At 43.9% G+C, this 17023-nt stretch overlaps 1 protein-coding gene across 1 annotated transcript; it reads left to right on the top strand.

The window, feature by feature from the left end:
* Positions 1–14680: 14680 nt before the first annotated feature.
* LOC125555794 (transcription repressor OFP13-like) lies at positions 14681–16256 on the top strand. Its single transcript, XM_048718638.1, has one exon. It carries the CDS (start codon positions 14938–14940, stop codon positions 15952–15954), a length of 1017 nt encoding a protein of 338 aa, XP_048574595.1. The 5' UTR covers positions 14681–14937; the 3' UTR covers positions 15955–16256.
* The last annotated feature ends 767 nt before the right edge of the window (positions 16257–17023 follow it).

The raw sequence follows: 17023 nt of genomic DNA, 5'->3' as shown, positions 1-17023 counted from the left end.
GGTTGAGTATGTGGACTTGCTGAAAAGCTCTTATATTGACTCTTTCCTATGTTATGATAAATTGCAATTGCCTCAATGACTGAGATTAGAGTTTGTTGGTTCTCAATGAAGTTTATGATTCATACTTGAAATTGTGATTGAATTGTTACTTTAGCATAAGATATCATATGATAATATATATATATATGTTGCTGTTCTAAGAATGAACATGATGCACTCATGTTCGTACTTTATTTTTATCGACACCTCTATCTCTAAACATGTGGACATATTTTTCGATTTCGGCTTTCGCTTGAGGACAAGCGAGGTCTAAGCTTGGGGAGTTGATACGTCCATTTTGCATCATGCTTTTATATCGATATTTATTGCATTATGGGTTGTTCTTAAACATTATGTCACAATACTTATGCCTATTCTCTCTTATTTTACAAGGTTTACATGAAGAGGGAGAATGCCGGCAGCTAGGATTCTGGGCTGGAAAAGGAGCAAATATTAGGGACCTATTCTGCACAGCTCCAAAAGTCCTGAAACTTCACGGAAGTTATTTCCAGAATATATAAAACATACTGAGTGCAAGAAGTACCAGAGGAGGGCCACCCACCAGCCACGAGGGTGGGAGCGCGCCCTACCCCCCGGGGCGCGCCCCCTGCCTCGTGGGCCCCCTGGTGGCCCTCCGATGCCCATCTTCTGCTATATGGAGTCTTTCGTCAAGGAAAAAAATCATAAGCAAGCTTTCGGGACGAGACTCCGCCGCCACGAGGCGGAACTAATCTAGGGCTCCTGCAGAGTTTTTCTGCCGGGGACACTTCCCTCCGGGAGGGGGAAATCATCACCATCGCCATCACCAACGATACTCTCATCGGGAAGGGGCCAATCTCCATCAACATCTTCACCAGCACCATCTCATCTCAAACCCTAGTTCATCTCTTGTATCCAATCTTTGTATCCAAACCTCAGATTGGTACCCGTGGGTTGCTAGTAGTGTTGATCACTCCTTGTAGTTGATGCTAGTTGGTTTACTTGGTGGAAGATCATATGTTCAGATCCATTATGCATATTACTACCCCTATGATTATGAACATGAATATGCTTTGTGAGTAGTTACGTTTGTTCCTGACGACATGGGAGAAGTCTTGCTATTAGTAGTCATGTGAATTTGGTATTCGTTTGATATTTTGATGAGATGTATGTTGTCATCCCTCTAGTGGTGTCATGTGAACGCCGACTACATGACACTTCACCATTGTTTGGGCCTAGAGGGAGGCATTGGTAAGTAATAAGTAGATGATAGGTTGTTAGAGTGACAGAAGCTTAAACCCTAGTTTATGCGTTGCTTCGTAAGGGGCTGATTTGGATCCATATGTTTCATGCTATGGTTAGGTTTACCTTAATACTTCTGTTGTAGTTGCGGATTCTTGCAATGGGGGTTAATCATAAGTGGGATGCTTGTCCAAGTAAGGACAGCACCCAAGCATCGGTCCACCCACATATCAAAATTATCAAAGTACCGAACGCGAATCATATGGTCATGATGAAAACTAGCTTGATGATAATTCCCATGTGTCCTCAGGAGCGCTTTCCTTCATATAAGAGTTTGTCCAGGCTTGTCCTTTGCTACAAAAAGTATTGGGCCATCTTGCTGCACCTTGTTTACTTTTATTACTTGTTACTCGTTACCAATTACCTTATCACAAAACTATCTGTTACCGATAATTTCAGTGCTTGCAGAGAATACCTTGCTGAAAACCGCTTATCATTTCCTTCTACTCCTCATTGGGTTCGACACTCTTACTTATCGAAAGGACTACAATAGATCCCCTATACTTGTGGGTCATCACTTGGCCGTGTGAAAAAACAACTAGAGGACGAGCAAGGTATGGAATGGCCTATTCATATCTAGAAAGATATGAATTGTTTGTGTTGATCATGTTATCATGATATTTCGTAGGAGCTGCGACCGAGGTGGAGACCCTCAAGGGCGCGCTGGCCGAGGCCCGGAAGAGAGTGGCAAAGGAACAAGCCGCCCGTGAAAAACACGAGGCAAGGGTCGGGGAGGTCTAGCAGGAGCTCTAGGATGCCGTAAAGAAATGTGAGTCCTTGGAGTGCAAGATTACGGACCAAGAGTCCGAACTTGCTAAGGCCTATCAAAGTGCACAAGAGGCCCGGGTTGAAGCCCAAGGCGCCCTCCAGGAAATCTAGGAAGCTAGGAAAATCGCGGCGGGTAAGGACTTTATTATGCAGACCAAATATGTGAAGAAAAGGTACCTCTTACTGACCCGGATTTGGAGTTCTCCAGGAGCGTTTGCGGATCTGCCGCGCAGTGTTACTAATGCTGCAGAGTTCTTCCAAGCCGAAGAGGGAAGCTCAACGGAGAAGTTGTTCTGGTCGTAACACCTTGCGCTAGAGCATCCGGTGCCCTTTAGCGATCTGCTGAAGCAGCTGACCGAACTGCATAGGGTGGCCGAATCGGCCATGAAGGATTTGATAATCCGTCTGTGGCCTGCCGAAGCCATACCCAGCAGCTACTTCGGGCTCGTGAAATGGTTGGTCGATGCCTGCCCTCGTCTTGATGCCATCAAGCGGTCGGTCTGCATCGAAGGTGCGCGGATGGCCTTCGCCCGCGTCAAGGTGCAGTGGATGAAGATGGACGCCGCCAAGCTCGCGACCGAGGGACCGCCCATGGGCAAGGAACAACACATGCCCGAGCGGTATTTTGATGATGTCCTGAAGGGATCCCGCATTATAGAGGGCCAGTGTGCAAAAGACATTATCTTTGAATGAAGACATTCATGTTAGCCCGTCATGTACTATGAAGCAAAGGTGATATGTAATATGATGCTTGTTGTTTGTTTAAAAATTTGCCTCTTGTGCGACTGTTTTACTAAATCTGAGAGTTGTCAGTCATTGGCTTCAGCCCCACGTAGGTAGTACGGGGGTGTTCGGGTTGGAACCTAAACGCTCTTGATCCAAAAGTTTGGTCCTTGAAGGAGGTGTTTAGCGCAACAAACCAGGCAATCGGACTATGTGGCTTTATCACCCTCACTTAGTCATAGGAGTTTGACAATAGAAATGTAAGAGCAACCCCTAGTTAGTATTTGTTAATCCGGACTAGGGTGCTGTAGACACCGGATCGGGTGGAGGCCGATCCGTCGCATAATGCGGGGGAAAATCGCAAGAGATTTTAACCTCCGAATAGCTGACCAGCTCTCGCCGCATCATGACAGTCAGTTTTCAGCTTTCTCTACTGAGGTGTTTACCCGGATGAACCAGAAACACAATCGCAGTAGTTCTCCCTTTACTACCCTAGCCGATAGGACGGAACGTAAGGTAGTAAGCACAGGAGCCGGACAACCCAACTATTGACCAAAGACATGATTCGGAGCCGATGCATATAATGCTAAAATTCGGAGTGCCGGACTATTACTGTAATAAGTGTTCGGACTTTGTTGTCGTAGTATGGGGTGCAATGAAGCCCCTGGCGAATTAAAGCGTACTAAAGTGTATGGGTGCAATCGATAAGAAGAGCGAAATAAAATGAAACAGTGAGCCAATGCCACATAAGTTGGGCCGCAAACTGTTTCCATTATAATTTGATTAATACGTCAAATCATATTTGTACAAATAGTGCGATAAGCAACATGGCTATTTAACATGCCAAGACCAAGGGGGAGCTGCGTGCGGGTCCTGAAAATAGGTAGAGTGATCGTCAAGAAGACCACCTAGAGATTCTGCCTCACGTCTATGCTGCTTGCCACCTTGGTATATCCATCCTTCGAAAGGATCGGTGATCAGGCCGTCATGAGGGGCCTGTGGAAAAGAAAAGAAAAAAAAGAAAAGGGAAAGTATGTGTGTCCAGGGAAGGTCGAGCCATATAATGGACCACAATCGAGTTATGCCTCCGTCTATGCCCATGGTATTTTGAGTGCGTAGTTATGTACGCACGGTACGTACGCCACCATTTGGTCGGGACTAAGAAGGAGGCCGAATTGCTAGTCGAACTCCTGACGAGCTGGACTGTCAAGCTGCGGAGTAGTCCGGACTCGTTTGACAGTGTCCGGGAGCTTGGCCGCTGAATTAAAGTTCTGCTTGATAAGGCCGCTCTGTACTTCCGCTGCCAGGGCCGCGGTGTGCTCCTCGGTACGAAGGGAGCATTCAGTGTTTCCATTGATTGTTATGACACCGCGTGGTCCGTGCATCTTGAGTTTGAGATAAGCATAGTGTGGCACCACATTGAATCCAGAAAATGCAATTTGTCCGAGTAGTGCGTGATAGCCACTGCGAAAGGGGACGATATCGAAGATCAAGTATTCGCTTCGAAAGTTGTCCGGGGATCCGAAGATGACTTCCAATGTGATTGAGCCCGTGCAGCAGGCCTCTACACCTGGTATTACTCCTTTAAAGGTAGTTTTTGTGGGCTTGATCCTTGATGGATCGATGCCCATCTTGTGGACAGTATCCTGATAGAGCAGGTTGAGGCTGCTGCCACCATCCATGAGGACTCGTGTGAGGTGGAATCCATCAATGATTGGGTCGAGGACCAGTGCAGCTGAACCGCCATGACAGATGCTGGTCGGGTGGTCCCTGCGATCGAAGGTGGTCGGGCAGTATGACCATGGGTTAAATTTTGGGGCGACTAGCTCTATCACGTAGACGTCCCTGAGCGCGCGTGTGCGCTCCCTCTTGGGGATATGGGTAACGTATATCATGCTTGTCGTTTTAACCTAGGGGGGCCTTCTTCTGTCCCCCTGTGTTTGGCCTACGGGGCTCCTCGTTGTCGTCCTCACTTTGCGACCCCTTCTCCTTGTTCTCAGTATTTAACGTACCGGCCTGTTTAAAGACCCAACAGCTTCTGTTGGTATGATTGGTTGGTTTATCGAGAGTGCCATGGATCTAACATGGACGATCGAGTATGCGGTCCAAGCTGGATGAGCCCGGATTATTTCTTTTAAATGGCTTCTTCCGCTGGCCGGTCTTGGATCCACTGAATCCGGCGTTGACCGCTGTGTCATCGGTATTGTCACCGTTGCTTCGACGCTTGTGTCTGTTGTGTCGGGGCTTGCCGTTGCTATTTCTGGCTTCGGAGGTGCCAGGTTCGCTTGCATTATTGTTGCTACAGGCTAGCCAGCTATCTTCGCCCACGCAAAAGCGGGTCATAAGTGCCTTGAGGGCTGCCATGGACTTCGGTTTTTCTTGGCCGAGGTGTCGGGCGAGCCATTCGTCCCAGATGCCATGCTTAAAGGCCGCTAGGGCTTCTGTATCCGGACAGTCGACGATCTGATTCTTTTTAGTTAGGAATCTAGTCCAGAATTTCCTGGTTGACTCTCCGGGCTGTTGAACTATGTGACTTAAGTCATCGGCATCCAGAGGTCGGACGTATGTACCTTGGAAGTTGTCGCAGAAGGCATCTTCCAAGTCCTCCTAGCTGCCAATGGAGTTTTCTGGAAGGCTGTTTAACCAGTGCCGAGCTGGTCCCTTGAGTTTTAGCGAGAGCTATTTGATGGCATGAAGATCATCACCGCGGGCCATATGAATATGGAGAAGAAAGTTCTCAATCCATACTGCGGGATCTGTTATTCCATTGTATGATTCGATATTCACGGGTTTAAACCCTTCTGGGAATTCGTGCTCCATTACTTCATCGATGAAGCAGAGGGGGTGTGCGGCGCCTCTATATCGGGCCAAGTCGCGACGTAGCTCGGATGGAGTCCGTCTGCGGTTTTCAGACCGGACGTGGTTATGCTTGTCACGTCCGGCTAAATAGCCATCATCGCGTGTCAAGGCACGCCCCCGTGATCCGTAGATCGATCTGATCGGACCTACTCTATTTTCCAGGTCCTAGCGCAGGTCGTATGTATATCCCCGAGTTGTTGTGTCCCTACCTTTACGGCGAGGTAGTATAGGCTGGTGTTTGGCTTGAGTTGCCGTTTTGTCCCGGCCATGTGGTGGTCGGTCAGCCGCGTTATGAGCTGATGGTACGGGCTCAAGTGCCTCGTCATCGAATTGAGGTAGCAGTTTACGCTTCGGGTAACTTTTGGTTGGGCGCTCGAGGCTGTATTCCTCGGCTGCCTGGACATTAGTCCACCTGTCGTTGAGTAGGTCTTGATCAGCTTTAAGCTATCGTTGCTTCTTTTTCAGGCTCCTTGTAGTAGCTATTAGCCGGCGCTTAAAGCGCTCCTGCTCGAGGGGTTCCTCAGGCACGATAAAGTCTTCGTCGCCGAGGCTCACCTCCTCCTTGGAGAGTGGAAGATAATTGCCGTCCTCCAAGTCTTTGTTTACGGCCTGTTCATTAGGGCTAACTTGCCCATTTTCCCAATCGTCATGTGTGGAGGTTGGCTCGACGGGGTCTTCTTGGTCTTCGGCGTCGTCCGGAGTATTGTTGTCTCTCGTGCTGGTATCGCTGTCTTTTCCATGGCGTGATTTAGAGCGACGCCGCTAACGTCGTCGCTTTGGCTGTATCACAGAAGGTTTATCCTCGACTGGATCTTTATCATTATCGCCGTTACCCTCTTTGGGTGTATTCACCATGTACACGTCATACGAAGAGGTGGCCGTCCACCGTATGGTAAACGACAGGTTTTGGGCCTGCTCTTCTCCGGCATCGTCGTCCATACCGTCAATGTCTTCGGAGCCGTAATCGAGCATGTTAGTTAAGTCCTTGATAGTGGCTATGAATTGGGTGGTGGGTGGGACGTAAAATTCCCCGCTCTCAGCCCCTAGTCCGGGCTGGGCGTAGTTCGGACGTTGCTCCTCTGTAATGACGAGGGATCGCATCAAGTCCAGAGCCTCGCATAAAGGCGAGGTTTGGCCAGGGAGAAGAGAGTCCGTGGAGTATGGCGGGAAGGAGACTCCTTGTTCGAGCTCACATGATGCTACCTCCGAGGGTTCGGAGCCAGTGTCCGGAGTAGAGTTCGGCTTCATGATGGTTGCCAGCGACACTGCTTCCTCCGGCTCTCCCGTACAGGGCTTAGTGGTTGCAGATAGTCCGGCGGGCTCAAGAATCCCATCTTCGGACCTGGCGATGCGTTCCGGATCTAAGGCCGGAGAGGAGGTTGGGGTCGTGAACCCTTGGAAGATCAAGTCTCCTCGGATATTAGCGACATAGTCTAGATTTCCAAAACTAATCTGGTGACCTGGGGCGTAGCATTCGATCTGCTCCAGATGGCCAAGCGAGTTGGCCCGCAATGCGAAGCCACCGAATACGAAGATTTGGCCGGGGAGAAAAACCTCCCTCAGGGCGGCATTGTTGTAGATGACTAATGGAGCCATCGAACCTTCTGATGACGACACAACGAAACTCTCAATGAAAGCACCAATGTCAGTGTCAAAACCGGCGGATCTCGGGTAGGGGGTCCCGAACTGTGTGTCTAAGGTCGATGGTAACAGGAGACGGGGGACACGATGTTTACCCAGGTTCGGGCTCTCTTGATGGAGGTAATACTCTGCTTCCTGCTTGATTGATCTTGATGAATATGAGGATTACAAGAGTTGATCTACCACGAGATCATAATGGCTAAACCCTAGATGTTTAGCATGTATGATTGTGATTGCCTCTACGAACTAAACCCTCCGCTTTATATAGACACCGGAGGGGCCTAGGGTTGTACAAAGTCAGTTTACAGAGGAAGGAATCTTCATATCCGAACGCCAAGCTTGCCTTCCACGCAAAGGAGAGTCTCATCCGGACACGGGAGGAAGTCTTCTGTCTTGTATCTTCACGGCCCATCAGTCCAGCCCATGTCACATAGCCCGGACGCCCGAGGACCCCTTAATTTAGGACTCCCTCACGGAGGCAGGGCCTGTCGACGAACACCCATACGGCGGCGACGGCGGTGGCGTGAGGAACCCTAGCGCACACGATGGGCTAGGAGATAGGAACTACTCATGTGAGGAGAGAGAGGGAGCAACTCGCTGGTCGCGGCGTTTTTCTTTTGGACGGCAGATCGGGAGGAGCGGTGTTTTGGGTGGGCTGTTTTTTTTGCAGTGCGTGTGTGAGGTGGGGACTGGGGCTGGGAAGGGACAAAAAAACCAATCAAAAAAACCGGACAAAAGTGGTGGGACGAAAAAAAACTTGAACGCAATCCTACCAACCACTCCAATTGTAAAAGAGATACATTAACGCTCATACTTCTGTAGCTAATGTCTAAGCTTTTGGCATTTCCTATCCGGCGCCTTCAGCGCCCATTAACGTGCATTGTTAACTGGCGTTGAAGGCACTCGTACCTGGGCCGGCCCATATACCGTTGTATTTTCCTAAAGTCCCCAAAAAGAGGACCACGTGAAAAGATTCGAGCCCGCAACCTGTATTTTCAAAGGAAAGCGCACAAACCACTAGGCTATCCCGCCAGTCATGAAAATTTTCTTTTTTTTCTTTTTTTATTTGTTTCCTCAATTAGTGGTTTTTTCTCCTGACATTTTTATTTGGGTTTTATTTTTTCTTTCTTTCTCCTTTTTCTTTTTTCTTAAATGCCCAGATCACTTTCACATTCATGAAGCTTTTTTCAAAACCGGTGAACCTTTTTCCGCAAATCCATGAACTTTTACTCAAATCCGTGAACATTTGTTTTCAAAATCGATGAAAATTTTCAAATTTGTGCACTTTTTCTATAAAAAATAGATCAACTATTTTTCAAACTCGATGAAATTTTTACAAATTCAAATTTTTTTAATTGATGAACTTTTTTAAAAATTCTATGAACTCTTTCAAATTTAATGAAGTTATTTTCAGATTTGATGAACTTTTTTCAAACTTGATGGACTTTTTTTTAATTTTTTGTGATTTTTTTAAATTGATGATTTTTTTTCAAAATCGACAAACTTTTTTGAAATTTGGTAAACTTTTTTTCGAAATTCACGGAACCATTTTTTAAATTCACTGAACCTTTTTCAAATTCGATGAACTTTTTTCAAATCCGATGAACTTTTTTTCCAAATTCAATAAAGTCGTCAAGTTCGATGAAATTTCTCCAGATTCACGAACTTTTTTATTTTTGTAAACTTTCAATTCGTTATTTTTGTGAATGCTTTTTCCAAATTATGTTTTCTTTATTCAAATAATTAATAGTGAGTATTATAAAATATCACTATATGGTTAATGTCTGTACTGAAAGAAGGGTCAAATAGAGTTATTTGGTGTAGTAAGTAACAAACTGACACTTGGTTTGGTGGTTAACTGGCATCAGTAGTTACAGTGCCGACCCAAGTTCGAGTCCTAATTCTTTCGGAAATAAACTAATAGTTTTTTCTTCGCGTTGGCAAAACCCTAAACGGCGCCCGTTTGTGCAAACGGGCGCACACCTACGCGCGGTGCTGGCCGGCCCGTCTTTTCTTTTTTCCCGTTCATCTGAAGCGAGCGAAAAAAGATTGTTTAGTGAGTATTATAAAATATCACTAATGTCTGTACTGAAAGAAGGGTCAAATAGAGTTATTTGGTGTAGTAAGTAATAAACTGACACTTGGTTTGGTGGTTAACTCGCATCAGTAGTTACAGTGCCGACCCAGGTTCGAGTCCTAATTCTTTCGGAAATAAACTAATAGTTTTTTCTTCGCGTTGGCAAAACCCTAAAGGGCGCCCGTTTTCTTCGATTCTCACAAACGGGCGCACACCTACGCGCGGTGCTGGCCGGCCCGTCTTTTCTCTTTCCCGTTCATCTGAAGCGAGCGAAAAAAGATTGTACCTTGCAGCGGTTCGAACTAGGGATCTGCTGGTCAACTTAGCACTGAACAACCAGTTGGACTACGAACAACTTGTCCCTAAAAATTAGTTTCGCTTCTTCTATTCTTTCTCCAGCTCGTGAGAGCTTTTTGTGCCTTATAATTTATTTTATTTCTTCACAGAATCGATGACACTTTTTTTTCTTAAAGAACGTTGAACTTATTCCAAAATCCATTAACCTTTTCGAAATCCATGAACTGCTTTCAAAATCAGAGAACTTTTTTTAAAATAATTGAACTTTTCTTACCAAATCAGATGAACTTTTTGTCGATGTATGAGCTTTTAAAAAATAAATTGATGATTTTTTTTCAATTTTGATGAACTTTTTTTAAAAGTTGATGAACTTTTTTTCAAAAGCGATGAACTTTTTTCAAAATTGATGAACTTTTTTTTAAAATTAGTGAACTGTATTCAAATTTGTGATTTTTTTTGAAAATTAATGAACTATTGTTCAAAATCGTTGAGCTATTTTTAAATCTGTGAACTTTTTTGAAAATCAACAAACTTTTTTTATGACATGAACTCTTTTTTTTCTAATTCGTGATGTTTTTTCAATCTGTGAACATTCTGAATTTGCTCACATTTTTTTTAAAAAGAAGCCACATTTTTCTAAATAATGCGGCTATAGTTTTGGTTTAATACGTTTCGCGTTGAAAACTTTCACATGGGCGTTATAGCTTTAGTGGTCAGCCAACCATGCACCTTTGCTGGTGGTTTTTCTCGCTGTTATACATTTTTCACTGTCAGCGTGTTCATGGGCTGGCGCACTAGGGTGCTGCTGTGGGCGCCTGTCGCCTCAGCCAACGCATAAGGCGCCCGTTAGGAGCTCCCGGACGCGTCTATGTCGAACCTCACGCGTAACAGAGCGCAGCCTCACCTGAAGGCGAGCGCCAAACTGGCGGCCCAGATGCGCGAGAGACCACACGCCACAGCCTTGTTTTTTTCCGTATCTTTTCCACTTTTTTGTTTCGTTTTTTGCTTTTCTTTTACTTTTTTTGTACTTGCAAATAATATATATATATAGATATATATAGATATATATTTGAAAAATGTTATTCAAGCATTTGGGCATGTATTTAAAAGATGTTAATCCCGCATGTGAGTAATGTTTACTATGTATACGAAAAATGTACAAAACAATACAATGTGTATGAAAAATGTTGATCATGTTTTACACATTTTTTAATAGCAATAAATATTTTTTTGACAAAATGTGCATATTTTGTAGACATCAGGAACAATTTATATACATGCATAATATTTTTTCAATGCAAAATTATTTCTTTTAAAATGTGTTTTATGGTGTCTACTTTTTTTAATGTATGTGTATGTTTTAGATCTTTTGTATGCATAATAAAAAAATTATATACAAATTTAACATTTTAAAAATATATGATCAACATTTTTCATATGAACAAAAGAAAGATAAAGAAAATAAAAAACAAGAAAATATAACAAGGAACATCAAATAAAAATTAAAAAGAAAAAACAAAGAAAGCCACCACAAAAAAAATGGAAAACAATGGAAGCCGAGAAATAAACAAAACAAACGATGAAAAACAAAAAAGATACACAAAAAAACCAGAAAAATGAAGTATAACAGAAAAAATCATTGAAAACCAATAAAACAAAAATAAATCAAAGAAAATGAACAAAAGAAAATAAATGATTAAGAAACAAAAGAAAAAATGTGAAAGAAAAGAAAACTGAACTAATAAAACTTTTGAAGAAACAAATAAACCTGAAAGTGATCAGGAGCAAGCGCGTGTCACGAGCAAGCGAGCGAAAAAAAGCATAAAAATGGCCGGCCCTTTTGCTATGCGAGAGAGTTGTTCCTACATGTGAGAGAAGCTACCGACTTGCGTGAAACGAGAAATACCACTTGCGAAGTTTTTGGAGCCCAAATAATGGAAAACATGTTTTATTCGAAAATCGGCCGACCCAAATAATGCAGATCGATCCTTAAAACAAACTTCCGGATGTTGTTCCTACATGTGTGAGAAGCTACCGACTTGCGTGAAACGAGAAATACCATCGGCCGACCCAAATAATGCAGATCGATCCTAAAAATAAACTTCCGGAAGTTGTTCCTGCATGTGAGAGAAGCTACCGACTTGCGTGAAATGAGAAATACCAGTCGTGAAGTTTTTGGAGCCCAAATAATGGAAAACATGTCTTATCCGAAAATCGGCCGGCCCTAATAATGCAGATCGATCCTAAAAACAAACTTCCGGAACGTTTTTGTGATGCTCAAGAAAAAAATGTTAACTGTTCTTGTGATGCTCGACCAAACGCACAGGGTCGAGCACACTTGGCTAGCGCAATTAACTGTTCTTGTGATGCTCAAGAAAAAAAATGTTAGCTGTTCTTGTTCGTTCTGTTTTGGGAACTTTTCCTGTACGGCTTTACCTGTTTTGAACCTTCTAGAAGGTTCTTTGAACAAATGCTTTCTTTTTTCTTTGTTTGGTGCACTTTTTTTCTCTTGCTATTTTGTTATTGTGTGTTTTTACATTTTTTTTGCATATTTCTAGTTCAGAAAATAATTTTAAAAATTAATCTGAATTTTCACAAATATATTCTGGTTTTCTAGAAAATGTTTAAAATTTCAAATTATGTTTGCAATATTCAAAATTCGTTCACATTTCTGAACGAACATTTTTTTTAAAAAAGTGCATTTTAAATAACTGTTTGTGTTTTCAAATATATTTCTTATTTTTTTAAATGCTTTTTAAACATTTATTCGAAAACTCAAAATTGTACGTGTTATCAATAAATGTAAGAGAATTTAAAATAATGTTCATTTTTTTAATAAGTTGTTCATAATAAAAAAAGTCCTGTTTTCTAAATTTGTTTAGATTTTTTCAAAAAATAGCGTTACAGAAATTTGTTCATGACTAATACAAATTCAAATTATGTTTCCTGTTTCCTAAATTTGTTTGGATTTTTTCAAAAAGTAGCTTTACAAAAATATTGTTTACAATTAAAAAAGTTCATCATTTCCAAAAAAAATAGTAATTTCGAAAGGTTTTCGCTTTCAAAAAGTGGCCTCAATTTGTTTTTGCCAAATTTCTATTTCTCTAGAGCACATTTGTTATGGTAGAGTGCTTGGGTCTTTCGCCGTAATTTTTTTTGAACATCAGTACAGACGCAAGCGCTTATACATATGCGCATATACTCACCCCTATGAACGCACACATGCACACCCTTATCCCTAGGGGCACCTTCGAGAGACTGAGCCGGCATGTCATCTTGAGATTTACGAAGTCACCGTAGGTGCCTCGCCGTCGACAGGAACGTCTCCTTCCAATGAAAGCGCATCGCTGAAAATTCTGAAATAAATCCAGAAATAATGCCAGCACCATGACTTGAACCCTAATAGGCTGAGGATACCACTGTCCCTCTAACCATCCAACCACAGGTTGGTTCACGTCTCTCGCCGCAAACGATAAGTATCGCTTGTAGCGAGTGCACGGGCAAATAGTTTACTGTAGTGCGAGAGTGGGCCGGCCTTGGTTCGTACAGTCTACCTTAGGGTTTGGTTTTTCCGGTTCTAGATTTCTTTTACCTTTTCCTTACTATTCTGTGTTTCTGTATGGTTTCATTGGTGTTTCCTATTTAAAATTTTGTGTTTATGTGTTTTCAATCCATTTCAATTTATGATTTTTCTTATTTCACTAAACAATCCACAAACATTTTCAATATTTCGAACATTTTTCACATTTGTGAGCACTTTTTTAAATTCTCGATTTTTTTAATTTGAGGACATTTTTTGAATCCGTGAACATTTTTTTGAGTTTGCATGATTCGTTTGTCCAATTAGCGAACATATTTCAAATTAATGAATAGTTTGAAATCGCAATCATTGTTTGAATACTTGAACATTTTTTTCCAGTTTGCATGATTTGTTTTTCAAATTGGGACTATTTTTCTAATTAGTGAACAGTTTGAAATGCCCAATTACTTTTTGAATGCATGAACATTTTTCGCATTCGCGTGAACTTATTACAAATTTGCGGTCATTTTTCATGTTTGTGATATTTTTGAATTCACAAATATTTTTAATCCACGAACTTATTTTTGAGTTCTCTTGAAAAAATTTCAAGTTTGTGAACAATTTTTAAATTTATAATTATTATTCTCCAACATTTTTTGAATCCATGAATAATTATTGAATTCTTGAACATATTTGGAATCCGCATCTTTTTTTAAAATTTGTGAACTTTTTTCTTGAGTTTGTGTAAATTATTTTGGAATCCATGAATTTTTATTTAAAAAACCACGGACATGTTTATAGTGATTTTTTTAAATAAAACCGGTGAGTGGTTCACGTAGAAGGATACGTTTCCCCAAAGGACAACATGGGGTTTCGTCATGTTTCGCTGTATGTGCTTTACACATTTGGACGGATAGAAAGTGCCACATTTTCACTGGAGCCTAAGTTAGCACCTAGAGGTGCTTTTTTTTGCTGGAAATGCTTTCAATTTATTTATATTTAATCATGATAGTACAACGAACACTAGAAATAATAAAAATTAAATTCAAAATTAGCCTCTGTTGTTGCTTTGTACATAGCCATTACCTTTACATTGGATACGTTTATGGCGTATTCACCTTTTTGTTTTTCTTTAATCTTAAAACGGCAGTGGTCCCCCACTCCTATGAAACAGGAACTCGTTTTCACCGCATACAAGTGGTGCCAAAGTGCTGAAACGTGCGTCTCAAAAAAGAAGTGCTGAAACGTGTGATATCTGAGCCGGAGACGTCTAATCTTCTCTCAGATTAGTTGCTCTGTAAGTATGTTTAGTGCAGAAGATTTTTTTTATTTTTTTTGCATGTATAGCTCTGAAGGATTTGGAAAGACATCTTTGCGTTGCATCGCACTCAGGTACTGGGATTCTCTAACTTAGGTCACTGACATGACGGTCCTTTAACAAACTGGCCCACATACCAGTGACCCGAAGTTACGTGACTGCAGAGCAAGCTGCAGTCATCTGCTCTGCTCTCTCAGACTCTCAGTCTCTCTACTTACTCTGCACACAGAATACATAAATAGTAGTACTGTCCATGTGTTCTTCCCTCTCTTCCTTAATTGCACACCTCTCTCTTCTTCTTCTTCTCTCCGCAACTACTTCCTTCGTCTACTCGATCTCGCTTCTGAGCAGGCACGGCGGTCTCGAGTCGATCGAGCTCATCCACTGCATTGTTCGCTCCATCCGGCTGATCCGATGGGCAAGAAAGGTGCCCTCACCTCCATCTTCTCCAGGTCCTCCAGCCTCGCTAGCGACTCCTCCACGGCGGCCGTGATACCCTGGCCGTGGCCATCCTGCCGGGACCCGCAGACCGACTCCTTCCGTGCCGCCGAGGAGCCCTGCGCCACGGCTGCTGGTGGCAGCAGGTGCGGCCCTGTCGCCGCGAGGCACCGCAAGCTGGTGGGTGCCCCCGCCGAGATGTACAAGACGGTCAACTCGGTCTACATCGACCCCGACGACGGCGAGTCATTCTCTTGCCTTAGCGCGGAGGAGGAGGAAACGGTTGTGGTGGAGGACGACGGCTTCTCGACGCCCGAGGATGAGTGGTCGGAGGCTGTGATCCGCAGCCTCAGCCGGACGACCTCGTCCACCGGTCGCTTCTTCTTCGACCAGGGGCCAGCGACCAACTCCATCCTGTCCGCGGCGGCGGCCTCGACAACCGGCAGTACACCACCGGAGGAGGAGAACGACAAGCCGGCGGCGCTGTCCAAGAACGGGAAGCCAGGAGATGGTGGCAAGTCGCTGGTGGTGGAGGAGAGCGTGGCGGTGCCAATGGACTCGGCGGACCCGTACGGCGACTTCCTGTCGTCCATGGAGGAGATGGTGGCCGCGCACGAGCTGCGCGGCTGGGACGCGCTGGAGGAGCTGCTGGTATGGTACCTGCGGGTGAACGCCAAGCACCACCACCCGCTCATCGTCAGCGCCTTCGTCGACCTGCTCGTCCGCCTCACCACCAGCGCCACGGCAAGCACCTCGACGACGACAATGACGATGACGTCGAGTAGTAGCACCAGCAGCTCGAGCAGCGGCACGAGCAGCACGAGTACTACTAGTAGCAGCACGAGCACGAGTACTGGTGGCGATGGTGTGGTTGTTAGTGCTACATCAGCAACGGGACAATGCGACGGCGGGAATGAAGCTTCTGCGTCTTGCTCGTCGTCTTCTTCGTGTGCCCCGCGTGACGACGACGAGGCCAGTCGTGGGGAAGACTAGCCACTCGACTAATCATAGATTAGACGACAATCGGCAAGTAATCTGCATGCATGTGATTTTGGCTTTTGGTCCGGGCTAATCAAGCAACTAACAAGTTTTTCTTTCTTTTGTGGCGGGGAAGCAACCGAGCTGTTCATTGATGCACTCGTGCTTGGGTTCGTATGCACTTTTCTTTTCTTGATTGATTAACGATCCCATGAGTCGCTGGGTTAAGAAAACACTTTAATTTGGAGCGAGCACATGCCAAACCGGTCACCGACGTGAGCTGGTTTCGCCGATCTCGATGACACCAACTAGCAATGCATAATGGCTTGCGTGCACAGTGCTGAACAGTACATGGAAAGCCATGATTTCTGCGAGAAACCGACGCTAGCCAGCGACCACCATGACGAGTCATACTCGTCGTCGAGAGCGATGCTCGGGTTCAATGCGACCAGGGAGCAGTGTTTTCCCCCCTCCTCGGCTGCCCCTTCATCAATGCATGCGTGCGTGTACACAAGCTGCACGCCGCAGAACTGGACCTTCAGAGCAAGTATATTACTTCCTCCGTTATAAAATAGATGACCCAAATTTATACTAATTTTGTATTAAAATTAGTATAAAATTGAGTCATCTATTTTGGAACGAAGGGAGTAATAGTAAGCTTCATGAAGACTTTTTTTAATTGAAAATACATTTTCAAGACTTCAAATAAAAGTCTGAAAAGAACATACACGGGTAAGGCGGACGCTTACAACAAACATTATATTTATCCACGGATGTGTTTACGGACAGTGATACGGAAGCCGGAATTCCAAGCCCATCTGTATACATTTCAAGTGGAATTTGAACAAACCGAACGGTTTTCATGCAAACCGGATGATTTTCATTTAAACCATGCCGTATTCATTACATTTTTGACATATTTTGTTAAACAAAAGCAGTTGGACCCTAACATGGTCTAAATATTCGTCAGCACCCATCCTCCAAGTCTTTGTTGTTTTCTTCCGTGTTCATGTCTGACGGTCATGAACCCCAAGAAGTGAAGGCGCAGTCGACGGCGGGTAAGTGTAGGACAGTGTAGGACATA

Source organism: Triticum urartu, chromosome 5 (assembly GCF_003073215.2).
Source record: "Triticum urartu cultivar G1812 chromosome 5, Tu2.1, whole genome shotgun sequence".
Lineage (NCBI taxonomy): Eukaryota > Viridiplantae > Streptophyta > Magnoliopsida > Poales > Poaceae > Triticum > Triticum urartu.
The sequence above is the reverse complement of the archived record's forward strand: the minus strand, read 5'-3'. Positions and strand labels throughout refer to the sequence as shown.